At 52.4% G+C, this 24,810-nt stretch overlaps 4 protein-coding genes across 4 annotated transcripts; all 4 read left to right on the forward strand.

The window, feature by feature from the left end:
* Positions 1–352: 352 nt before the first annotated feature.
* On the forward strand, positions 353–2,191 carry LOC311202113 (uncharacterized protein; the record flags this gene model as incomplete). Its single annotated transcript, XM_084276658.1, has 1 exon — positions 353–2,191. The coding sequence occupies one exon, from the start codon at positions 353–355 to the stop codon at positions 2,189–2,191; it is 1,839 nt and encodes a 612-aa protein (XP_084132784.1).
* Positions 2,192–5,893: 3,702 nt separating this feature from the next.
* LOC311202114 (uncharacterized protein) lies at positions 5,894–7,408 on the forward strand (the record flags this gene model as incomplete). The annotated part of the gene is made up of 1 exon (XM_084276659.1): positions 5,894–7,408. One exon carries the CDS (start codon positions 5,894–5,896, stop codon positions 7,406–7,408), a length of 1,515 nt encoding a protein of 504 aa, XP_084132785.1.
* An 8,905-nt stretch (positions 7,409–16,313) lies between these two features.
* Positions 16,314–16,577, forward strand: LOC311202201 (uncharacterized protein; the record flags this gene model as incomplete). Its single annotated transcript, XM_084276735.1, has 1 exon — positions 16,314–16,577. The coding sequence occupies one exon, from the start codon at positions 16,314–16,316 to the stop codon at positions 16,575–16,577; it is 264 nt and encodes an 87-aa protein (XP_084132861.1).
* A 5,839-nt stretch (positions 16,578–22,416) lies between these two features.
* On the forward strand, positions 22,417–22,695 carry LOC311202199 (uncharacterized protein; the record flags this gene model as incomplete). Its single annotated transcript, XM_084276733.1, has 1 exon — positions 22,417–22,695. The coding sequence occupies one exon, from the start codon at positions 22,417–22,419 to the stop codon at positions 22,693–22,695; it is 279 nt and encodes a 92-aa protein (XP_084132859.1).
* Positions 22,696–24,810: the final 2,115 nt, after the last annotated feature.

Here is a 24,810-nt window from a genome sequence, read left to right on the forward strand (position 1 = left end):
GTGGTAGCTTGATGAATTTAAAGCTCCTGTGGATGTCAGAAGAAGCAGGACCACCCCAAGGTACTGAAAGTTGTGTGTTTCATCACAGACCGAGGTGGAGCAGCTATGGGATAAAGGACTTTAAATGATGGGTTGATTAACTCAGCCAGTTAGGAAATGGTCTGTTAGCTAAAGGCTCCGTGTGTGGCTGGGATCCACAGAGTGCCTGGAAGAATGGAAGGGAGTTGGTTCAGGGGACTGTCTACAGCGCTGTGGGTGGTACTGGGGTCATTCTGGAAGGGGGAAGGTCCCATAAAGGCAGAGTGCTGGTGAGGAACAAGCATTTTGTGTCTTGCAGGGTCACCTGTCCAGCATGTGCTCCAGACAGAGCTCCGGAGGCTGCCATGAGACGTCCTCCCAGTCCAGCGGATGCCACAGCGGGGGCTGCTGCTGCTGCCACGGGGGCAGCTCCTCCAGCTACCAGTCGCAGGGCTCCTCCTGCTGTGGGGGCTCAAGCTCAGGGGGCAGCGGGGGGAGCAGTGGGGGCTCTGGAAAAATCATTGTGAGCTCTGGTGGGGGAGGAGGCGGCTCCTGCTGCAGTGGGGGCTCCTCAGGCTACGGCATGGGAGGAGGATACAGCGGTGGCAGTGGGGGATCCGGCCAGAAGATCGTTATTAGCTCAGGTGGTGGAGGAGGCGGCTCATCCGGATGGTGCTGTGGTGGGGGGTCCAGTGGTGGGTCTTCGGGAGGGAAGATCATCATTGGGAGTGGAGGTAGTGGGGGATCCTCTGGATGCTGTGGTGGAGGATCCAGTGGTGGGTCTTCAGGATCAAAGATCATCATCGGTGGTGGGAGCAGTGGGGGATCCTCTGGATGCTGTGGTGGGGGGTCCAGTGGTGGGTCTTCAGGATCAAAGATCATCATTGGAGGTGGGAGCAGTGGGGGATCATCTGGATGCTGTGGTGGGGGGTCCAGTGGTGGGTCTTCAGGATCAAAGACCATCATTGGGGGTGCAAGTAGTGGGGGATCCTCCGGATGGTGCTGTGGAGGATCCAGTGGTGGGTCTTCAGGATCAAAGATCATCATTGGAGGTGGGAGCAGTGGGGGATCCTCTGGATGGTGCTGTGGAGGATCCAGTGGTGGGTCCTCAGGACCAATCATCATTGGGGGTGGAGGTAGTGGGGGATCCTCTGGATGCTGTGGTGGAGGATCCAGTGGTGGGTCTTCAGGATCAAAGACCATCATTGGAGGTGGGAGCAGTGGGGGATCCTCTGGATGCTGTGGTGGAGGTTCCAGTGGTGGATCCTCAGGAGGCAAGATCATCATTGGAGGTGGGAGCAGTGGGGGATCCTCTGGATGCTGTGGTGGAGGATCCAGTGGTGGGTCTTCAGGATCAAAGATCATCATTAGTGGTGGGAGCAGTGGAGGATCCTCTGGATGCTGTGGTGGAGGATCCAGTGGTGGGTCTTCAGGACCAATCATCATTGGAGGTGGGAGCAGTGGGGGATCCTCTGGATGGTGCAGTGGAGGATCCAGTGGTGGGTCTTCAGGATCAAAGACCATCATTGGGGGTGGAAGTAGTGGGGGATCATCCGGATGGTGCTGTGGTGGAGGATCCAGTGGTGGGTCTTCAGGGTCAAAGACCATCATTGGAGGTGGGAGCAGTGGGGGATCCTCTGGATGCTGTGGTGGAGGATCCAGTGGTGGGTCTTCAGGGTCAAAGACCATCATTGGAGGTGGGAGCAGTGGGGGATCCTCTGGATGGTGCTGTGGTGGGGGCTCCTCAGGCTACGGCATGGGAGGTGGATACAGCGGTGGCAGTGGGGGATCTGGCCAGAAGATCATTATTAGCTCAGGTGGTGGAGGAGGCGGCTCATCCGGATGGTGCTGTGGTGGGGGGTCCAGTGGTGGGTCTTCAGGACCAATCATCATTGGTGGTGGGAGCAGTGGGGGATCCTCTGGATGCTGTGGTGGAGGTTCCAGTGGTGGATCCTCAGGAGGCAAGATCATCATTGGAGGTGGGAGCAGTGGGGGATCCTCTGGATGCTGCAGTGGAGGATCCAGTGGCGGTTCCTCAGGCCACACAATCATCATCAGCTCTGGAGGGGGTGGTGGAGGCTCCACCCAGCAGAAATGCCCTATTGTCATTCCCCACATTGAGTCCCACCAGACCAAGCAGACCTGCCACTGGAGCCCCGGCCACCAGAAGTAGCAGCCAGGGGCAGCCCTGGAGCGCATCAGGAGCAGCCCAGCCTCGGCCACGTCGCCTTTCTCCACCCAGACCCGACTCTGTCGGCCTGTTCCTTCCCAGCGTGTCCCCTTCTCCTCTCCTCTCCTGCCTTGATGCAGCATCCCTGTGCTGACACCCCCAGCATTTAGAGCCTGGTGCCCCGCTGTGGTGTTGGGATGCCTTTGGTGGGGCTCTGCTGCTTTCCCAAAGAGCATCTGGTGCATCTAATAAACATCACGATATCTCAAAGACACCTTTTTCCTGAGTTTGTCTGTTCTTGTCTTCTCCACCAGCATCTAATTGTCTTGGAAGCTGGAACTCGATCTGCTGAGACATTCCCCTTCTCCTCTCTGTAGTGTAGGAGATGGGTTAAAGAGCCCCTTCCTGTAGACACAGCTCTACCACCCCTCAAACAACTTCCAAGATTCTTCATGAAAACTGGTCAGAATCTGGAGTAGTCAAAAAACTTCTTGACTATTCAATAAACTGCCCAAAACACGCCAAAGCCCCTCAAATTTTCATTGTCTCTGCCCTGTCTTAGGGGTCTGAAAGCATTATGATGTCCTTGAAGAAACTTAGGGAAGGACTGAGGAGGTGGGTAGATTTCAACTCTGGGAGGAAGGAGCAGCCTGAAGAGCCTTCAGCTCAGCTGGGTGCATCCCGGATGCCTTCTGACTCCTGAAATCTCAGCTCTGCTCAGAAAAGGGGGTTAGATGTGCACATAGGATTTTCCTCAAGCCTCAGGGAATTGAGCTTGACTGGACAAGGGTCTGCAGGGGACAGAGGGAAGGGGGGAGACCAGGAGGAAGGAACACACAACAGTTTGTTCATTTTAAGCTCCTAGATTTGAGAGAGTGTTTTGGCAAGGCTTCAGCAACAGCTCCTAAAGTAAAGGTGTGAGGACTGAATGATGTTCTCAGCCTCAAAGCTCCCCATGGAGACCACAGGCAGCCCCTCTGACCTGGGTATTAAAACTGCTCTCTAACTTGGGGAACATTTGGTGATGCCAACCCCTCCAGCAGCTGTATGCCCAGCTGTGCTGTTCACAGAATCACAGAATCCCCAGGTTGGAAAAGCCCTTTAAGCTCCTCAGGTCCAACCATTCCCATCCTGTGCTGAACCAGCTCCCTGAGCACCTCATCTCCCCTCTGTTAAACACCCCCAGGGAAGGGGACTCAGCCCCTCCCTGGGCAGCCTGTGCCACAGCCCCACAACTCTGCCAGGGAAGAACTTTCCCCTCCCATCTGCTCTGCCCCTGCCCTGGGGCAGCTTGAGCCCATTGCCCCTTGTCCCATCTCCTGTCCCCTGGCTGCAGAGACCATCGCCCACCTCTCTGCACCCTCCTGGCAGGGCAGGGGAGGTGGGGAGAAGGTCTCCCCTCAGCCTCCTCTTCTCCAGGCTCAACACCCCCAGCTCCCTCAGCTGCTCCTCAGAGGATTTGCCCTCCAGCCCCTTCCCCAGCCTGGTTGCCCTTCCCTGCACTCGCTCCAGGACCCCAATGTCCTTCTGATGCTGAGGAGCCCAGAACTGGACCCAGCACTCGAGCTGCAGCCTCCCCAGTGCCCAGTCCAGGGGCACAATCCCCTCCCCAGCCCTACTGGAGCAAGGACCGCACATGGACACGCGATACAGGTTCCAATCCCTGTGGGGTCCATCCTTGGGGCTCTCAACACACCAGCACTTGCAGGATCACCTCTCCCCACCTCTACCAAAAACCTCCCCAAGTCTCTCCTTGCACCCCGGGTCCTGGCCAGCTGCAAATCCCTGGTGACACTCTGTGCAAGTCGCTGCAGGTTCCGTGCAGGGGGTGGCTGGAGGTGTCACAGCGCTCCAGGGCACAACGCCCACACTCCGTGGGTGCAAGCCATACCTGCAGTGGTAATTAGGTTTCCCCTTGGTGATGGGAGTGGAGTTAGGCTGCTGGAGGGAGTGCAAAGCAAAATGAAGGACCCCCCCCCCCACCCTGCACCCAGGTTCCTGGTGCTGACGGTCCCGTCCCCATCCTAAGGGGGGTGGTGTGCATGCTCAACGTTACCTTCATCGTGACAGGGCTGGGCAGCCTGCTGCTATCATGCATCCTCTCAGCTAAATCCCTCCAATTATGCTTTCCTCTCCTCAGTCTCCCACGAGGGTGGATGCTGCTGTCAGGCTCCAAGCATGCATGACGCAGCGACAGGATGAAGCTGCGATAGCCCTGCTGATGAACTGTCACACTCCAGCCAGGACAAAAAATCAGGTGCCTCTCCAGCCTGAGGTGTGGGTGGTCTGGCAAGTGGAGCTGAAACCTGAAAAAACAGGTCCTGCTGAGGCTGGGGGAATGTTGAGTATCCTAGAGTTCAAGGGTAAGGTCTTGATGACCTTCAAACGCACCTTTGAAGCAGAAAGATTTCAAATCAGGACCACTGGGAAGCTGGAGGTGAGCACAGACCCCTCTGCTCAATCAACAGCAATGTGTCCACCTTGGGGTCCCAAAAGCACGAGGGGAAATGTCCCTCTTGTCTCTTCCATCCCTACAGGGGTCTCTGAAATGGGTCTGGGCTGGTGGTACCTCTGGCCTGTTGAGCACATGGTTGTCCATCCCAGTGGGTTGAGCATCTGTTCCCCATCCAGCCCTCCATCTCACCAGTCCTTGAGGAATCCCCCTTTCTTTCCCCCCAAAACCCACTGGGGCTCTCCTCCAGTGCGTCCTTTACCCTTGTCCTTCCATCCCACTTCAACCCCAACCTGCTCCAGTCCCCATCATCTACTCTGCCTCCGCTCTCTGCTGAGTACCCAAGGAGATGCAGCTTGGCAGATACGGGTTGGGGAGCCCCCAAACTAGACCCCCAGGAGCTGTTACCCCCCAACATTTCAGAGCAAGGCTGGTGGAAATGCATCATTAAGTAGAATTAGCCACTGACTGCGATACGGAACGTGATTGATACATCCCCTTCGTATCACCTATCTGCTGCAAGTGAGTCAAAGCAGGAGGCAGCTAAAGCCAGTAAATACATCTATCAGCATTCCTTAGGGTGTCTCACTTCCTTAGGAGCACGACGGGGACAATATAAAAGCTTACCCGTCCCAAAGCTCCTCATTCACCAGCCGCTGAGCCCTGCAAGACCTTCCAGTCCCGCTCAAGGTAAGGCCACCGACAGGGAAACCTTTTGCACCCTTAGGCAGAGCGATGAGCCCACTGGTTGGTCTCTGAGCATCCTTTTGAGCAAGGGAACCATGTAACTCAGCATCAGGAGGATGGGGGAGTCTGCAGAACCCGTGTTGGTGTGCCAGCAGGACCGCTGTCTGCACAGAAGGAAGCTGCAGCTGGTGTTCTTGGGGCACGTTTTCAGCTGCTGTGGCTTTTGGTGGTCCATACGCCCAGGAGGATCCACAGTGGGACACAATGTTCTAGACCGCCAGCTCCCAACGTGTCAAGGCACGTGTGGGAATCTCTGGAAGCACTCCCAACCTTCCTGCGTGCTCCCAGAGTCCCTGGGACTTTCCACTGCAGGTCCTACCTGATGTCCAACGTGGGGGAGGGAGTTTAGGCTGCTGCCCTTCCTTTGGGCAGGCAGAAGATGGGGCAGGCAGGGGGTCGCCTTGGTACTGCTCCACTTGTTGTTTCCTGTGAAGCTTCAGCAGCATCTCCAAGGGGGCTCCTCCTCTCACACAGCATTTTGTGTCTTGCAGGGTCACCTGTCCAGCATGTGCTCCAGACAGAGCTCCGGAGGCTGCCATGAGACGTCCTCCCAGTCCAGCGGATGCCACAGTGGGGGCTGCTGCTGCTGCCACGGGGGCAGCTCCTCCAGCTACCAGTCGCAGGGCTCCTCCTGCTGTGGGGGCTCAAGCTCAGGGGGCAGCGGGGGGAGCAGTGGGGGCTCTGGAAAAATCATTGTGAGCTCTGGTGGGGGAGGAGGCAGCTCCTGCTGCAGTGGGGGCTCCTCAGGCTACGGCATGGGAGGAGGATACAGCGGTGGCAGTGGGGGATCTGGCCAGAAGATCGTTATTAGCTCAGGTGGTGGAGGAGGCGGCTCATCCGGATGGTGCTGTGGTGGGGGGTCCAGTGGTGGGTCTTCAGGAGGGAAGATCATCATTGGGAGTGGAGGTAGTGGGGGATCCTCTGGATGCTGTGGTGGAGGATCCAGTGGTGGGTCTTCAGGATCAAAGATCATCATCGGTGGTGGGAGCAGTGGGGGTTCCTCTGGATGCTGTGGTGGGGGGTCCAGTGGTGGGTCTTCAGGATCAAAGACCATCATTGGAGGTGGGAGCAGTGGGGGATCATCCGGATGGTGCTGTGGAGGATCCAGTGGTGGGTCTTCAGGATCAAAGACCATCATTGGAGGTGGGAGCAGTGGGGGATCCTCTGGATGCTGTGGTGGAGGATCCAGTGGTGGGTCTTCAGGATCAAAGATCATCATTGGAGGTGGGAGCAGTGGGGGATCATCTGGATGCTGTGGTGGAGGATCCAGTGGTGGGTCATCAGGACCAATCATCATTGGAGGTGGGAGCAGTGGGGGATCCTCTGGATGGTGCTGTGGTGGAGGATCCAGTGGTGGGTCTTCAGGAGGGAAGATCATCATTGGAGGTGGGAGCAGTGGGGGATCCTCTGGATGCTGTGGTGGAGGTTCCAGTGGTGGGTCTTCAGGGTCAAAGATCATCATCGGAGGTGGGAGCAGTGGAGGATCCTCTGGATGCTGTGGTGGAGGATCCAGTGGTGGGTCTTCAGGGTCAAAGATCATCATTGGAGGTGGGAGCAGTGGAGGATCCTCTGGATGCTGTGGTGGGGGCTCCTCAAGCTACGGCATGGGAGGAGGATACAGCGGTGGCAGTGGGGGATCTGGCCAGAAGATCATTATTAGCTCAGGTGGTGGAGGAGGTGGCTCATCCGGATGGTGCTGTGGTGGGGGGTCCAGTGGTGGGTCTTCAGGACCCATCATCATTGGAGGTGGGAGCAGTGGGGGATCCTCTGGATGCTGTGGTGGAGGTTCCAGTGGTGGATCCTCAGGAGGCAAGATCATCATTGGAGGTGGGAGCAGTGGGGGATCCTCTGGATGCTGCAGTGGAGGATCCAGTGGCGGTTCCTCAGGCCACACAATCATCATCAGCTCTGGAGGGGGTGGTGGAGGCTCCAGCCAGCAGAAATGCCCTATTGTCATTCCCCACATCGAGTCCCACCAGACCAAGCAGACCTGCCACTGGAGCCCCGGCCACCAGAAGTAGCAGCCAGGGGCAGCCCTGGAGCGCATCAGGAGCAGCCCAGCCTCGGCCACGTCGCCTTTCTCCACCCAGACCCGACTCTGTCGGCCTGTTCCTTCCCAGCGTGTCCCCTTCTCCTCTCCTCTCCTGCCTTGATGCAGCGTCCCTGTGCTGACACCCCCAGCATTTAGAGCCTGGTGCCCCGCTGTGCTGTTGGGATGCCTTTGGTGGGGCTCTGCTGCTTTCCCAAAGAGCATCTGGTGCATCTAATAAACATCACGATATCTCAAAGACACCTTTTTCCTGAGTTTGTCTGTTCTTGTCTTCTCCACCAGCATCTAATTGTCTTGGAAGCTGAGACATTCCCCTTCTCCTCTCTGTAGTGTAGGAGATGGGTTAAAGAGCCCCTTCCTGTAGACACAGCTCTCCAGCCACTCTGTTTGCAGGACCTTCATTTCCCCACTCTGGGCTCCACACCAGATTAACAACAGATGAAACATAAAGCAACCCCATCACCCACCATCCCTCTGGTTCCTGTACACGGTGCAGCCATCCCAGCTGACAGCTCCATGTGCTCTGAGGTCCCAGCACCCGATGTCCACGTCTGTACAGCGATGAAGCGCTGCTGGGAGACATGACCCAGTCCTTCAGGCTCAGCCCTGCAGGGCAGGGACTGGGGACAACCCTCAATACCTATTGATGCCCATGCCAGTGTCAACATCCCTCCCATCCTCCTTCTTCCCTCCCAGCTTTGCAAACCTCAGAGCATCCCTACCCACACACTGAGTCAACCAAAACATCCCTGGGCCAGGCAGGAGGAAATCAACCCAGCAGCAAGTCCTTCGGGGCAGCTCAACCCGCTCCAACTCATGCCTCCAGGCCTTCAATCCCTACTCACGGAAGCTTTGCCCTGCTGAGGGCAGCCCCACCACCCCTGGGCGCTGCTTTCTGGCCCAGGTGAGGCCTTTGGTTGAACCTCTGACTTACTCTCAGATCAGGCCTGCAAGAGCCGTGCTGTGGGGCTGAGCTGGCTGCAGCGTGGACATCGTGGTGGGGACCACCAGCACCACCACCACGGGTCCCCTGCAGCCCTCACGATGGGTCCTGCTGAGCTCCCAGCTCTTCCCAAGCCCGAGGTAGGACAGGGCATATGGAAATGCAGAGGGAAGGCATCTGGAGGCGTAATCCTTCAGGAGAGGAGTAAGCCAGCCACAGAGGGTTTAAGAGTTGGGACATTCTGTCCCTGAAGCTCTCTCAGAGCGTCTCTAGCACCCTTGCAAAATACCTGAGCTGGGTGCTTCGCTTTGGACACGCTTCTGGTTCAGACACAAATGTCTCCTTCAGAAAAATCCCCCCCTGGAGCTCACCAGTGTGATGCTGGGAGGGGACTGATGTGCTGTGCGACCGCCAGTTGCTTTCTGAGCATCTCCCTTCCCCTCTCCTGGGAACCCACTGATCTCAGCAACACCCCAAGACACAAGTGCTGCCCAACCACTGAACCACAGCCTGTCCCTTCCCTGAGCAGCACTACCCTCTGCCCCACACTAATCCTCTTCCTCAGCATTTCCCTACACCCACTCCCACACCCACATCCCCCCTGGTGTCCCCCAGCATTACCACCTCACTGGGACCTGAAGCGGTCCTGCATAGCTCCAGGCAGGAGCACAGGAATAGCATCATTAAGCCGGAGTAGCAATTAATGCCGCCTGTAACCCAATAAGCGTGAAGGGGAGATATCGATCGGTTGTTATGAGTCAAAGCAAACACTGAAATCAGAGTTTGGTAAATAAATCCTTGCCATTCCTTAGGCTGTCTCACTTCCCATATATGCTAAATGCCATATAAAAGTTCCTGGCTGTTAAAGCTCTTCATTCAGTCGACTTTTGTCTCCTAAATGTGTTTCCAATGGCTGAGGAGGGTAAGTCTGCTCTTTTCTGAGGCTTTATTATTTCCTACTCACGGGAGGCGACTTCGTTTGAGGTCTTGATGTGAGCTTGTGGTGGTACCCATGCTGCCTGAGCATCCATAGCAAAGGTTCCCGGGATCTGTATGGTGTCTGGCTGTAGCTCCGTACTGGGACCTATGGGGCTGAGAAGGCTAAAAAGGCTGGATGCATCTGTAGCTGGACCAGCGCATGGTCTTTGCAGTTTGTGATGTGTGGGACACGTCTTTTATGCTGTTGAGTAACCAGCCTGTGCAGCCCTTGGTTGGGGTTACACACCTCCGTGGCTGTATGTAAAAGACCTCTGAGGATGCTACGCAACGACGGCAACAGCAGAGCCAGCAATGCCATCCTGCACGGGAATTCTGATCCTCCTCTCTTGCAACAGTTTGAAAACAGAAGCAGGGGATAATCCTTGCTATTTTTACCTGCCTGTAGTCATGGTTGTGAAGAGGAGCGGGGGAAACCACGGGAGTTATTAGAATCGTGGAATCATCGAATGCTTTGGGTTGGAAGGGACCTCAGAGATTATCCAGTTCCCACCCGCCCTGTCATGGGCAGGGACACCCTCCACTAGATCAGGGTGCCTAAAGACTCATCCAGCCTGACCTTAAATGCTTCCAGGAATGGGGTTTCCACAACCTTTAACGTCTTTAGATGTTAAAAGAATCTATTTCATACTTTGGTTCTCTGGAAATGCACCCCAGAGACAAGAAAGAGGAAAAACTATCCCAGTAAGAGACAAAACACTCTCAGATTTGAAGAGCAGTGAGGTAGTTCACAGAACACCCATGTCCAAAGGCTGGCATCGCCCCAGGCTCTGGCAAAGCCCTTCTGACCACACCACCTGAAAGCTCTCCACCTGCCCATGCTGCAGAACGAAGCCAAACGATGCAGGTTTGGGTGGTTGTATTTTTTCCTCCCTCTTCCAGATTTACCACTGTCTCCGAAGGAGATGTGCCCGGCGGAGCAGGGGCTACAGCGGGGAGATCACATACCACAGAGGATGCTACGGCAGCGGTGGGTGCGTCTCGAGCCTGGAGGGACGTGGGTCCTTCTTCTGTGATAGGGAAGGCTCGGTCATCTACAGCCCCGAAGCTTCATCCTGCCACCCCATGACAACGTCATCCACCTTGGGCATCGCAGGGGGGTACAGGTGTGGCAGTGACGGATCTGTTGTGATATCCTGTGGTGACAGTGGGGGGACATCTGGCTGGGGCACGGCAGGGGGAACGCTCCCAGTCTATGGCACTGGGGGTGGAATTGGGTACTCAGGCCAGGATGGCACTGACATCTCTGGGGTTGGTGTAGGATACAGCTGCCACAGTGGGAACTTGGGCATCACAGCAGGAGGAGGATGTGGATACGGATATGAGTATGGATACGATGCACCACCGAGGGGAAGGGCATTAGTGACAGGTGGGGGCAGTGGTGGGTCGGGGTACTATGGTGGAGGGGTGGGTTATGGCCCTGGGGGATGCTCTGGCCCAGAGCTCGGCTCAGGAGGCGGTGAGTCCTCCCAGACCATGCAGCAGAAATGCCCCGTGGTCATTCCCAACATCGAGGACCAACAGATCAAGCAGACCACCCACTGGCCCCCCAGCCAGAAGAAGTGATGGACACCCCCCCCCCCTTGAAAGGAGAACACCCTGGACGTGTGCTTGTGGCTGGGGAGCTCTGTGCTCCTCGCATGGGGCAGTAGTGCTGCCACGAGCACCATGGGGGCTACATGGGTTGTGTTTTGGCAACAGGGGAAAGACTCTTCTCTCTGTCTCCTTTTGGGCTGGAAAATAAAACTTCAGGGTCTGTGGGAATTTACAGCATCTGGATGAATTCCTTTAATTTCTGTCACCTTCCCTCTAAACATGGATGCCCAAGGACTCCACTTCCCAGCGCCAGGCTCATCTTCCAACCTTTCTGAGGCACATTTCACAGCCACCCTGAAATGTGATAAGCAGTTTAACTCTATTAAAACAGAAATATTTTAATTCTATTATTTTAATTTCTATGAAATATTTCTATAACATTTTCTAGAAATTAAAATATTCTAGAAATATTTTAATTAAAGTATTTTAATTAAAGTATCTTTAATTAAAATATCCTAGAAATATTTTAATTTCTATTAAAATAGAAATATTTAATTACTAATTAAATTAATTAATAATGTAGTTAAAATGATTAATCATTTAAATTAGAAATATTTTAATTCTATTAAAACACATCATTTTCAACAGCAGGAGAAGGCTCTTCACTGTGCCCCTGCCAAAAGCAGAGCTTCACCCCCCCAGTGCTGTGCCCAGGAAATCTGCCCTGACAAGACCCCCCCTCCATGGGCATACGGGTCAGACCCCATGAGACACCCTAAGGAGATACCCGAAGCTTCCTGGTGATCTCCAACTGATTATTATTTACGGCGTGACCTGGGAGCACGAGGCTGTTTACTGGGAAGCCGGGACACGCCAGGCTCCTGTCCCAGCAAGATTGCAGGGGGGTGTCGCAAGCTGGGCCTCATCAGCCTCATTTCTTACACCAGGGACATGAGGCAACTGGAACAAACCCGTTTGTTCCCTTTCACAGCAACCTGCTTCATGGCATTTTTGCTTCTTGATAGGATCAGGCCCTAAATTAGGCACAGGGAGAAGATGCTTCCTCTGGGGTGTGCTGAGAGGACAGCACGGGGGTGGCTTGAACACCCTGTGCCGGTCGCTAGCGCGGTGTTTGCCAAGCGTTCAGCATTGCAGGAGTGTTCTCTGGGGGGGTTAAGACCTTCAAATATATATATATATTTTTTTTTTTGAGACCTTCAAATATGTAGCTCCAGGCCTGGAGGTTGGTGTCCCTGCCTGTGGCAGGGGGTTGGAGCTCTGGGACCCTTGGGGTCCCTCCCAGCCCAGCCCAGTCTGGGATTCTGTGATCACCAATAAAAGAAAAAAAGCCCCATAGATCAGAATCTGTTCAAAAGTGAGACAAAAGAGCATGAATTTATATTTTTAAATATATTTTACCATTGCTGTTTCACCCAGCTGTGAGGATTTTGATCCTTTTAGCTCAGTAAAGATCCAGAAAACCTTCCCTGATGTTTGTAAGAAGACCACAGCTTACAAAAACCCCAATCCTCTGAGTTTTAGCCAGTTGTTTGGTGCCAAAATGAGTCCCTTTCGTGATGTAAAACAGAATCACAGAATCCCCAGGTTGGAAAAGCCCTTTAAGCTCCTCAAGTCCAACCGTTCCCATCCTGTGCTGAACCAGCTCCCTGAGCACCTCATCTCCCCTCTGTTAAACACCCCCAGGGAAGGGGACTCAGCCCCTCCCTGGGCAGCCTGTGCCACAGCCCCACAACTCTGCCAGGGAAGAACTTTCCCCTCCCATCTGCTCTGACCCTGCCCTGGGGCAGCTTGAGCCCATTGCCCCTTGTCCCATCTCCTGTCCCCTGGCTGCAGAGACCATCGCCCACCTCTCTGCACCCTCCTGGCAGGGCAGGGGAGGTGGGGAGAAGGGCTCCCCTCAGCCTCCTCTTCGTTGTAAGACTGGAGGGCTGCGGTGTGGGGAACGTTATACAAGGTTTTGTCACCAGCCATATTAAATTGGTCTAAAATTAGGCAGCTTTATCATTTATTTGCATCCACTCATATTTCTGAAATCTACCACATCGTTACCCATTTGTTATTTTCCCTTCTTCCCATGATAGCATCAGAGGTAGGAAAAACCTCAGAAAACCCAATCAGCTTCCAAGATACTTCCTGAAAACTGGTCAGAATCCGGAGTATTAAAATAAAACTTCTTGATTACTCAATTAACTGGCCAAAAAACATCCCAAAATTTCAGTCCCACCCCCCCAAAAAAGGGAAAAAATTATATATAATGGGAAAAGTAAATTTCTTATTCACTGTCTCATGTAGTTAGTTCTTTGAGCCTGGTCTGAGAAAGCTTGTCCCCAAGCTTAGATGTTAACTGGGTTTGATTAAATAATAGTATAATAGAGGAGAAGGAGGATGCTGTTGCATCCAGAGCTTGAGCATCAGGAGCTGGGGCTGCATCCCACTGCCTCTGTCTGCAGCATGAGGATGGGTTTTACTACCCATGAGTATCTGCCCATGCAGATTTCCCTCCCTCTCTTGTGCAACGGGGGAGGAATGAGTCATCCCTGGAGGATGACGGAGCTGCGGTAACGCAGGACTCTCGCCCCGCCAGCGTGTTGGTGCTTGCAGGAGCCATGGCCCCCTCTGCTTCAGCAGTTTGCAAACAGGGAGGTTGAAGGGTAAACAGGGCTCTGGCTGCCTGATGAAAGTCCCAACCTCTGGATAGAAACTAAAGGAATGATTGTGGAGGCAGCGAGCGGGAGCCATCCCTCCGCTCCAGATGTTGGGCTGGTCTCTGCCCAACAAAACCTGTTGACTCCCATGTTTTCAGGCACAAAACAGGCCAAAATGCAGCGTGATCCAGCTGGAATTGCACGGTGGAGCTGTTAATGGGAGGGGGGGAAAGCAGAAACTGGGGATATTGCAAAGCCATGGTTGCACAGATGATTGCACCACGGCCCAGTGAGTGACCCAGGATTGCAGCCATCCGCTGCTTTTGCACCCATCCTGCCCCCCAGGGAAGAGCTGGGTGTGCTGGAGGTGCACGGTGATCTTGGGTACGTGGTCTCCAAGCTAGTGTTTTACTCAGGGTTTACTCATGAACGCAAGGTTTGCCCAACATAAGCTTCTGTAGGCATGCGTTTCCTGGCACAGAGGATGGCTACTTCAGAGGCAGGAAATGAAATAAAATTAATAAAAATTAAAGTGTTAGAGAAACAGAAAATCTACAAGGACAATTCCAGTTGTGGCTTCTTGTTATTGTCCAGGAAAAAATACGTCAGCAGTGGAAATTAGTGGTAACTATGTCGATGTCAGCTAAATGGCTGTAAAAGGTGTGGGTAGAGAAATCACACTACATTTTTTGGTGTGTTCATGGGTTTAAACCAAGACTTCACAAAGCATCCTGTGTCACTACCTGGCTCTGATGCTCACTTTCCCATCGCAGTCCTTGGAACCTGCCACAGCAGCCACAAGCTTCATTATCCTGGTTTTATTGCCCTGGGAAATGACACCGCTGGAGAGAGGAGATTTGAGGGAACCCTCAGCTGCTAAGCTCCTGGAACCTGCAGATGTCTTACAGGATGAAGACAGCTTTAAAGATGCTTTTGGGGGTTGTGTAATGAGGACTTTCTAAAGAAAAAAAACCCCATTTTTAATGTCAACAATCCAAAAGCAGCAGCTCTTGTCCACTGCGCCAGACCCCGGTCCTGCCAACAGCAGTTAGAGGCACCCAAGCATCGTGACCTCTCCTCCCTGCCAGACTTTGGACAAGAGTTTTCAGGAGGATACAAGCCTCCAAAAAAAAACAAAAAACTGTCACCTTTGCCATCCATTTTGCAATATAAAACTCATCCTGGTGTGACGGTGAGACAGTCAAGCCACCCACACGGTTTTCACTCTCCGCGCATTACAACCGGCGTGGGGCAAGGTGGCAATTAAAGCTGTGTAACACAAGGAAGACAATCTACTGTATGACAAGTCAATCAAAGAAACCAGGTTGAATAAGCTTTGAAGGTGGTAGATAATTAGGGGCGAGGCTGTTTTGTAAATACAGGGTCATTTTTCCCCGGGGGTTTATTGCATTTTCAGGAAGAGACCTAGGAACCGTATAAAAGATCTCAGGTGGGAGAGCAGCTCATTCACCCAGCTCCACTCCTCCTTCAGAGCCTTCACAGCCAAGGTAAGTTGCTGCTACACCAGTAACTTTTCTTTCCTATGAAAATTTGCCCAGCTGAGCTGAGTTATGCTCTTGGAAAGCCAGGTCTGTCTGTGGGATTATTGAGAGCTGAGTTCTTGCCTTGGTGTCTGGGGCAGCTTTGTGCTATCAAAATTGGACTCAAGACCTGCTGTTCTAAGCAGCAAAATTTACTGTTCTTGTCATATATATTTAGACTACTTCAGTGCTTGGGATTCCTGGTTTCCACAGGATAAGCTGGGAATAAAAAATGAAAGGATGGGGTTTTGGAGGGAAGGGGAGACGGTGGTCTGATCTTTCATAAGAAGCCCTGAGTTCTGGCTGGGAATTTTAATTTGGCTTATGAGCCTGAGTCATTTACTGAGCTCCTCTGGAAAATGTAAGTCTTCGGGAGCTGGAAGTGTTAAGCTGTGCTTGAAGAAACTTAGGGAAGGACTGAGGAGGTGGGTAGATTTCAACTCTGGGAGGAAGGAGCAGCCTGAAGAGCCTTCAGCTCAGCTGGGTGCATCCTGGATGCCTTCTGCCTCCTGAAATCTCAGCTCTCCTCAGAAGAGGGGGGTTAGATGTGCATGTAGGATTTTTCTCAAGCCTCAGGGAATTGAGCTTGACTGGACAAGGGTCTGCAGGGCATGTGAGGGAGCAGAAGACACGAGGATGGGGGAAGGCATAGGAGTCTCTTCATTTTGAGTTCCTGGCTTTGAAAGTGTAGTTTGCTGTGGCTTCATACCAACGGTCTTGGCTCTAAATTCACCAGCTGTGCCAGGGCCAGCTCTGGGCTCTGAGTTTTTTGAGACCCTTGCCAAGATGCCTCTTGCCAGTGCAGCATAAACTGACAGCCCAGGGCGCATCTGCTCCGCTGTTACACAGCCCTGAGGTAATCCCAGGGTGTCTTGCATGAGTGGGATGCAGGAGAGGAAAGCAGGGAAGTGGCTGATGGGCACCAGCAGATATGGAGATGGGGGATGTTGGGGGGGCAGTGGGATGGCTTGTGAGGGTGTTCAGGTGATGCAGGCTGATGTGGCACTGCAGGACTGAAGCCCCAAGCCAGGGGGATGGAATGAGCATCCAGGCAAATCCTGACTAGCCTCAGCGGGCTCGTAAACACCTCAAGGAAATCTTGACACCAAGCAAGGCAAGAACGCTGCCAGCCCTTCATGCACCTAAATGACAAAGGTTTCTCCTCCCCAGGGTTCAGCCCACCAGCCGAAAAAAATGTGTTCCCGTGCAGACAGAGGCTGCCACAGCAACGAGAGCTCCTCCTGCCACAGCGGAGCCTCCTCCTGCCACGACAAGGAGAGATCCTGCCATGGATCCGAGGAGGTCATCTGCCACGAAGTCAGCGCCGTGCAGGATGTGACCCCCGTGGTGGTTCTCCCTCCCCAGTGCCCCGGGCAGGTGCCGGTGGCTCCTGTTCCCTGCCAACAGCAGCAGCAGATCAAGCAGCCGGTGCAGTGGCCCCCGCAGCAGCAGAAGTGAAGGGGGAAGGACGAGCCGACGGTCAGCGCACATTGTGGGGCTGCATCTCTCCCCTCTCCTCTGCAAGATACGGTCCTCAGCTTGGGCAGGTCCTGCCCCATCCCTCCTCTCCCTGCTCCTCACCATGCAAAGCGGCATTAGCGCGGTGGAAACATGATTTGCCCCCACGCGCGAGAGAATTCCAATCCGTTCATTCCCTGCTTCTGTCTCCAGCAGCAAAGGTGTGATATTAAAGCCTAAAGCTCACAAAACGTGCTGATGTCCTGGTGTTTTTCCACCCTCTTTACCTTCAGCAGCATTCCCTAGCCTGATTTCATGAGCAAGAGCTGCTCCTCGCAGCTTCACCCCCTTCCCACTGCACTTCGATGGCAGCAGAGCATCAGAGCTCAGCTCTCTGGTCCCCAAACCTCCTGCATCTGCCAGTCCGATCCAGGTGCTGGGTTTGGGAATGCTTCAATGGGAGTTGAAGGTGCAGATCAGCATCTCTCCTTAATCCCAGCCCCTTGGCTCTGTGACAACTGGCCCTGAGCCTCAGACCCTCACAGGCACATCTTGGAGGAGCTGAAAAAGAAGCTCTGCTCTATTAAGGAGTGTCTGGTGAGCACAAAAGCTCACCATCTAGGAAAGCTTCCATCTAGGAAGTCTGAAAAAATCACTATAAACAAGAGGGTGTGAGCAGAGGAAGAACTATACCACACTTAATCTTAGAAGTAGAGAATACGAGGTTAGATAGATCACAGAATCTCCTGAGTTGAGGGACCCCTAAGGATCATCGAGTCCAAGATGCTTTGTGCAAGGTAATCCTGCTGCCTTTGAAAATCCCAGCAGGAGTCTGTATTGCCTGGCCAGCATGCTGGCTGATGCAAAATAAGACTGGCTTTAAAGTCAGACCACGCACCACGACATTAAACCCCCATGGTGAACTCCAGTCCCCAAAACAGCACTTCAGGTCTGGGAAACCAGAGGAAAGTTATGGCAAACAGAAAAATAGAGGTTCCCAGCTCCTATCAGGGCTCAAGCTGGCTTTTCTCAGCAGGAACTAGAGAAGTTCTGTGATTCTATGATTCTAAGTTCTCAGTTTCCCTTGTGGAGGTAGAAAGGGAGGAATATCAAATGGGCAGATGGCCCCAGAAACCCACCCATTGCATTTCTCAATGTTCTAGATTCATCCCCAGGTTCTCCTCCAGCATCCACCAGCACAGAGGCAGATTGCTGCAGGAATTCGTGGCTCTGTGGGATCAGAGCAGCACTGTGTGTAATGTGCCAGATATTTAATTAGCAAAGGGTTTGCACTGGAGCTTTGAAAGGAACGAGAAACTTATTATTAGCACTTGTTTTATTATTACTGTTAATTAAAATAATGAGGAGCATCGTTCCCATGTGCAAGGGACGTGATTGCAGGTGCACGGAATGAACGTCGGGGTCAGGGACGTGCGGTGCTGTGCACGAAGGGGTTGCTGACCCCCTCCCCAGACACCCAGCTGCCCTTCTGCCAGTGCCAAACCCATCCTGCTCTAAGCAGGAGGTTGAAACCAATCAGGCTTGATGCTCCAGGCTGTGAGTCTGGAAGTCTTTGGGGGAAGAGGAGATAAAAATCTCCTATCTCAAGTCTTTCTAAGCAGTCCAAGTCTTCACCTACGCTCTGGGGTAAGCTGAGGAGCTGCAGGTTGTGTCATTCATTTAAGGAGAGGAACAGAGAGAGCAAATCTCTGCTGAGCTGGAGTTTTGTTATCTCAGCAGGAAAGCAGATTGCATAAATTCAGGAGGAAACTGTCTCCATGCCATGAAAGCCACAGCAGTGGGATGATGTCAGTGCTGAGGACAAGCTCTGCAGAGGACGTTTTACAGGGCAGTGCCTCTGTCAAGTCAGCAGGAGGAGAGTGGGCAAGAAACAACCAGCAAAAAGCATGAGGAACCCAAGGGGAACATTAGAAAAGTGAAAGACAAGGGGGACCCTGTGTGCTGAGCACCTTTCTCAGCCCTGAACAAGAGTTGGGGTCCTACACAGCACTTGTGGCTGTGCCCTCGTAGCTGCATCCAGCAACACTGCAAAGTGAGAGTCCTGGAGCGGTCCCGGTGAGGGTCCCACACAACCCTGTCTCCCATTAATTGTATTATTGCCTGTAACAACTCCCCAAGGATACCCCATGGCAGTGACAGCAGTGGCAGGCCCCACACTCCTCATAGCTGCTCCCCTCACAGCGGGAGGGCCTGCTTCCCTGGCACAGAGCTGGCTGGGCGCAGGCTGAGCGGCGGTAGCTGTTGTGCCGATTGTTGTGGCCACCCCATCACCAGCCTGTGCCAGGGGTGCAGCCAGGGCTGTAGGCATAGAGCAGGGGTGTGTGTGAGCCAGGAGCCTGCCGGGTCATACCAGGTGGAGTTCAAGTTGAAGAAGGATTCCCTCCCAGAAGAAGGTGCCATTTCAGGCAGTGGGGTACCCCTAAAGGAACAGTGGCTCGGTGGCCAAAGCAAGATAATATCATTTTATACATCTTTTTTTGGTCATTTCACTTCAAGATCAGCAGGGCCAACCTCAAATAGAGTCAACTTTGGACTTCCCCCCGCCCTTGCTGTTTTATCATCATCTAGAAGATCTCTTCCAGATGACACTGTAGTTTATATAATATTGTTCCTGCAAGGGAGATATTGATTCCAAAACCCTGCATTTTATTGCTGTTTTCAACAATTAGGTACCACTCATCAATGAAATACAAGAAATATTCCATAGAAATTACTGTCGACAATAAACAAGGTTTTAGGCAGAGCCAAGTCAAGTGGGTAAAAACAAAGCTGCATTCTATGGCAAAATTTCCATAATCCCAGACTAGTCTGGGTTGGAAGGGACCCCAAGGGTCACAGAGCTCCAACCCCCTGCCACAGGCAGGGACACCAACCTCCAGGCCTGGAGCTACACAAGGTTGCCCAGGGCCCCAGCCAACCTGGCCTTGAACACCCCCAGGGACGGGGCACCCACCCCCTCTCTGGGCAGCCCCTTCCAGCCCCTCACCACTCTCTCTGGACAGAACTTCCCCCCAGTCTCTCCTCTCCCCCTTCCCTCCTCCAGCTTCACCCCAGCCCCCTTGTCCTGCCATTATCCACCCTTTAACAAGCTGATTCCCCTCCTGTTCCTCTGCTCCCTTCAGGGACTGGGGGCTGCAGTGAGGTCCCCCCACAGCCTTCTCTTCTCCAGGCTGACCCAGCCCAGCTCCCTCAGCCTTTCTTCATAGGGGAGCTAAATGTTCCAGGTCACCAGTCAAATCACGTACCTTAGTCACTAAGAGGAGAGCGATGGGAGAAGTAAAGGCAAACTGAAGGGAATGACCCAAAACAGGGGAACTTGGTAGAGCTGGAGGCTTCAGCAGTGAGGCACTCCTGGAGAATGGGGGCTTTGCTCTCCCCTGACCCCAGCAGAACTTGTTTGCTACCCATGCTTTACATCTGCCACACTTTTTATCCACTTTTTACCATCTTCCCTCTGTGGCAGCAGATTTACTCCCATACACAGAGGTTTCTCCAGGTGCTGCCTAACTACAGCCCAAATAACTCTTGGCTGCTAAGTATTTATAGGATCTCTCCATGCGTTGCGATACCGGCGATGTGAATGGACCTGTTTTCAGGGATCCCAGTGAGTCAGTAGAGCATCACCTAAAATCAATTGTGCCTGATGCCTAATCCACGATGCCATCCCAGTGTTGACACATTCTTGCCTTTTATGGGACAAGAAAATGTAATTAGATGGGCATGACCTGTACACAGACACGGAAGGGAAGACTGAAGTTCATCCGTGATTCACGGGAAAATCCAGGCTCAGAAGCATCTACCCCCACCACATCGTGCTGGGTTGTTTATTTTTTCTTGAGCTACATCCCTCACTAATGCTGAATTCCACAGGAGCTGTGGAGATGGCATGGCTGAGTACCGAAAGCAGGACAGCAATGCTAGCACTGTGTCCCATCCAAGCCCAAATATCGTCTTCAGCATCACTGTGACATTAAAGATGTTAAAACTCAGTCTGGATGCAGGCACATGGCCCACCTTCACAGAATCATAGAATCCCAGACTGGGCTGGGTTAGAAGGGACCCCAAGGGTCGCAGAGCTCCAACCCCCTGCCACAGGCAGGGACACCAACCTCCAGGCCTGGAGCTACACAAGGTTGCCCAGGGCCCCATCCAACCTGGCCTTGAACACCCCCAGGAATGGGGCACCCACCCCCTCTCTGGGCAGCCCCTTCCAGCCCCTCACCACTCTCTTTAAAAAACTTCCCCTAGTATCTCATCTAACCCTTCCCTCCTCCAGCTTCACCCCATCCCCTTGTCCTGCCATTATCCACCCTTTAACAAGCTGATTCCCCTCCTGTTCCTCTGCTCCCTTCAGGGACTGGGAGGCTGCAGTGAGGTCCCCTCACATAATTTAACAGGAGAAGCACACACCTTCTCACAACCTTAAGTGCTAAAACATCTCCAGGAAGGGAACTAAAGACAGGTTTCATTTTAAAGTGTTGGGACAAAAATTAGAAGCACGTTCAAGTAGGACGGAGGAGAAGAGGAACAGAAAGTAACTACACCCACAGGGCTGTGAGCAGGACTTAAGCTGGTGGGTTCACCTCCAACCATTCTGCTCCAAGCTTTGTTGTCACATCCATCAACACCGTGTTGCAGAGTTGGACTGAAACTATAGCAAGAATAAAAGAAATCCTTGATAGAACGCACCATGCAGAGAGGTTGTCTTTATCAGTGAAGGATGTCTGTGGGGTAAGGCCAAATCTCCCAGTAAAATATCCAGTTCCATTGGGAAATTCAGCCAGAGTATCCTGCCCTCAATGTAACCCACAGGAGTTGACCTTAGTAAGCATTCTTCTCTAGCACTGGGGTGTGATCGCGTGTGTCATGGTCCATGTGACATCCCAGCACATTCTGAGGAACGGGAACTTCTGAGTTACAAACACCTCTTCCTCTTGATACTTGCTGCCCATGACCAGATCCTTTAGGTTCTTCCCTACTGGCGTCACTTGACGTGAAATACCTTCCAATCTCTTTCATAGGGAGGTGAAGGAATTAGGGTGCTATTAATAACCTATGGGACAATGACAGCGCACAGGGCATCAAAGGGAAGATGTCGGAAGCTGAACACAGTGGATAGAAATGGGCTGGGATGTGTAATTAGGTTACACTTGCCAAGAGATGTCTCATGTCCCAGATAACCCTTTAGAAGAGTATAAAAGGTCTCTCATCCCGGTTTCCTTCATTCGGTTCTCTGCTCCCATACACCTTCGTTCCTGTTGCTGAAGAGGTGAGTCCAATTTTTCCATTTCTCTTAATGAAACTGGCTGCTTCCATACAGGCTTGGGTAGAGTTGGAGTATGCTACTCACTCCTTACCTCTGGACCTTGGTCATACCAAAGACCAAGTTCTTGTTATCTACAAGAGCTGTTGGGAAGGAGAAGTGGGATGGAAGTGTAGCAGGCAGAGGCTCAACCTGAACCGAAACAACAGGAAGACTGGAAAATACAGAGACAGGACAGTCAGAGGACTTGTGGAAATGAGGCTTCAAAGTTTTCTAGCAGGAGGCACCAGAGGGTCTGGGGCTGGATGTGGGCAGTGGGTGCTTTGTTTTTCTCTGAGAAACAAATCTCATCTGTAAAAGATGTTTTTACTGGGGGAAATAAATCAGCTCCCAGTACCTGATCAGCGCTGAGTGACTTTCTTATCCCTGAAGAACCAGAAAATATGAAGCAACTGGGGAACTCCAGAGCAAACTGGGGAATGTGGGTGTGCATACTGGGGCTGCTGACCACCGTGACTCTTTCTTCCCCAACAGCTTTGCCAACCCTCCGGAAAGATGTGCTCCCGCGGGTCCTGCCACAGCCGTGAAACCTCCTGCCACGAATCCCGCTCCTCCTGCCACGAGTCGGGTCCCTCCTGCCATTACACCATCCAGAGGCAGCCTGTGCAGAAGTACACCTACTGCCCACCCGTGCAGCCTTGTTGTCCCCCTGTGCAGCGCTATTGCCCCCCGGTGCAGCGCTATTGCCCCCCCTGCTGCCCCCCTGTGCAGCGCTACTGCCCCCAGTACACCAAGAACATCTGCAAGCTGCCGCCGACGTTCCCCAAGTACTAGTGCATCAGGATCCAGACCCGGCATGAGGACCCACCAGCTCGCTCCTCCCTTGGATGCTCTGGATGCCTAAAGCTTCAGTCGCTGCTTCCCTCCTCCCATTCTTGGTTTGGGTGAATCCTTGAGTACCTGTTTTAATTTAGCATAAAGACCCAGCTTATGCTCTTTTCTGGAAGGCTGGGAATGATTTCTGCTGGCAGCAGCTTAGCTATGTGTTAACCTATAAAACATGCAGATGAGACAATAAAATTTCATTTTCAAAACTAGAAAAAGTTCATGATTCATTCTTTGACCTCTTGAGAATTATCTCTACCTCTGGCTTCTTAGCCAATGCTTCTCCTTCTTTTCTTCTTTGATGCCCCATCCTTGGAGGTGTCCAAGGCCAGGTTGGATGGGGCCCTGGGCAACCTTGTGTAGCTCCAGGCCTGGAGGTTGGTGGCCCTGGCTGTGGCAGGGGGGTTGGAGCTCTGTGACCCTTGGGGTCCCTTCCAACCCAGACCAGTCTGGAATTCTATGATTCTGTGATTCTCAAACTTACCACAAAATGCCCACATCACAAAGTTTCAACAAGAATAAAAGCCAGTCACTCCAGAATGCTGACAAATGCATTTATGAACCACAAACAGAGAGCTCACCTGCACACTATCTAGCCTAGGACTGTCCTTCTCCATTCCCTACTCCTCATTTGTCACCCTGACTCTGAATTACAAACATTCTGAGGTGTCTAATAAATGCAAATTTCTTTTTTAGATCTCCTCCTTCTTTCACTGAACTTCAGATCACATTTTTTCAATGAAAACCACACACGCTTTAAAAAGAAACCCTAAATCTCTCTCTGGGATTTTTTACAACCTAAGCCTATCCTTATCTCCCCAGTCGCCAGCCCATCTAGCTGAGACATCTGTTCTGGAACAGGATTGCCCGCTTCCCTCTGCCAGTGCCTGTTTCTCGGCATCAGTGTCACAAAGAGCTCCACAACTACCTTTAGCTTACATTACCAACCTTGAGGATCTGGGAAGGGGTGAGATGAATGTGTCCTGCATGATGAGGAACTGACATAAGCACCTTACCCAAAAGTACCGCTTAATTATCCCAGATAAACTATTGCTACGTTGCTTGCAACGTGCAGTGCTTTTCAGGAGATTGCAGGTGAGATGTTCCTAAGCTAGGGCTACCTTCAGAAGGCATTTTTTAAAGCTTCTTTCTTTCTTTATTCCTTTATGAATGATGGCCTGGAAAAAGAAATAAAAATAACCCCAACCAGAACATGAAATCCTGATTTCCTGGGATTTATTTTCAAATCCAGAATGAATTAACATCTCACAAAACTGTTGACAGAGTAGCAGGGCTTTTTTTTCCCAAATTTGACATGAAAATAAACATTGAAGGCTATGAAGACCATCTCAATAGGGATATCTGCTCCCTACTGAACGCAGTAAACAACTTTTAGGGTTGTTCTCGTTGCATCAGGACTGATCATGGGATGCTCCCAAGGAGTTCCTGCAGCACACACCTGGATAAATGTCACAGGAAAGGAATAATTGCCCATTTTGTTGTCTTAAAGTCGTGGGTTGCTGTGAAAGAAACTTGGTTGTCAATACTGAAATGCTGCAATGCTTTAAAAATCACAAAATTGCTTAAGACAGGCTGGAGCCTGAAGCAATTTGGGATCTGAAAACAGGATGCTGAGAGGTGGTATCTTCCCAGCACAAATCCTTCCGGCTCAGGGTTTGAAATCCCCTTCTTCTAGGAGGAATGTAAACAGGATAAGATGGTGGCACAATGGAAAACCAGCTGATGGCTGGTGAACTCACAAACGGAACGAAAGAGCTGGGAGCGGGGACGTTCCCCTCAGCGTCACCTCCGGTGTCGAGGCGTCAAGGGTGCGTTTGAGCTAGTCAGCAGGACTTCCCTCTGAGTAGGGCCCATGTGAGTGGTGGCTGTTAATTACAGTCCCTCGTGTCATGAAAAAAACATATCAATCAAAATATGAGTCTGCCACGCAGACCAAGGGGCAGCGCGAAGGGAAGGAGTCAACGCTTCTGAATTGTACGTTGATGCAACGCGGGTTGCCCAACGACAAATCACTTAATAACTCTAGGGTTAGGTTCGGTTTTA

The sequence above is a fragment of the Gallinula chloropus genome, assembly GCF_964237585.1.
Source record: "Gallinula chloropus genome assembly, chromosome: 29".
In the NCBI taxonomy this organism is placed as follows: domain Eukaryota; kingdom Metazoa; phylum Chordata; class Aves; order Gruiformes; family Rallidae; genus Gallinula; species Gallinula chloropus.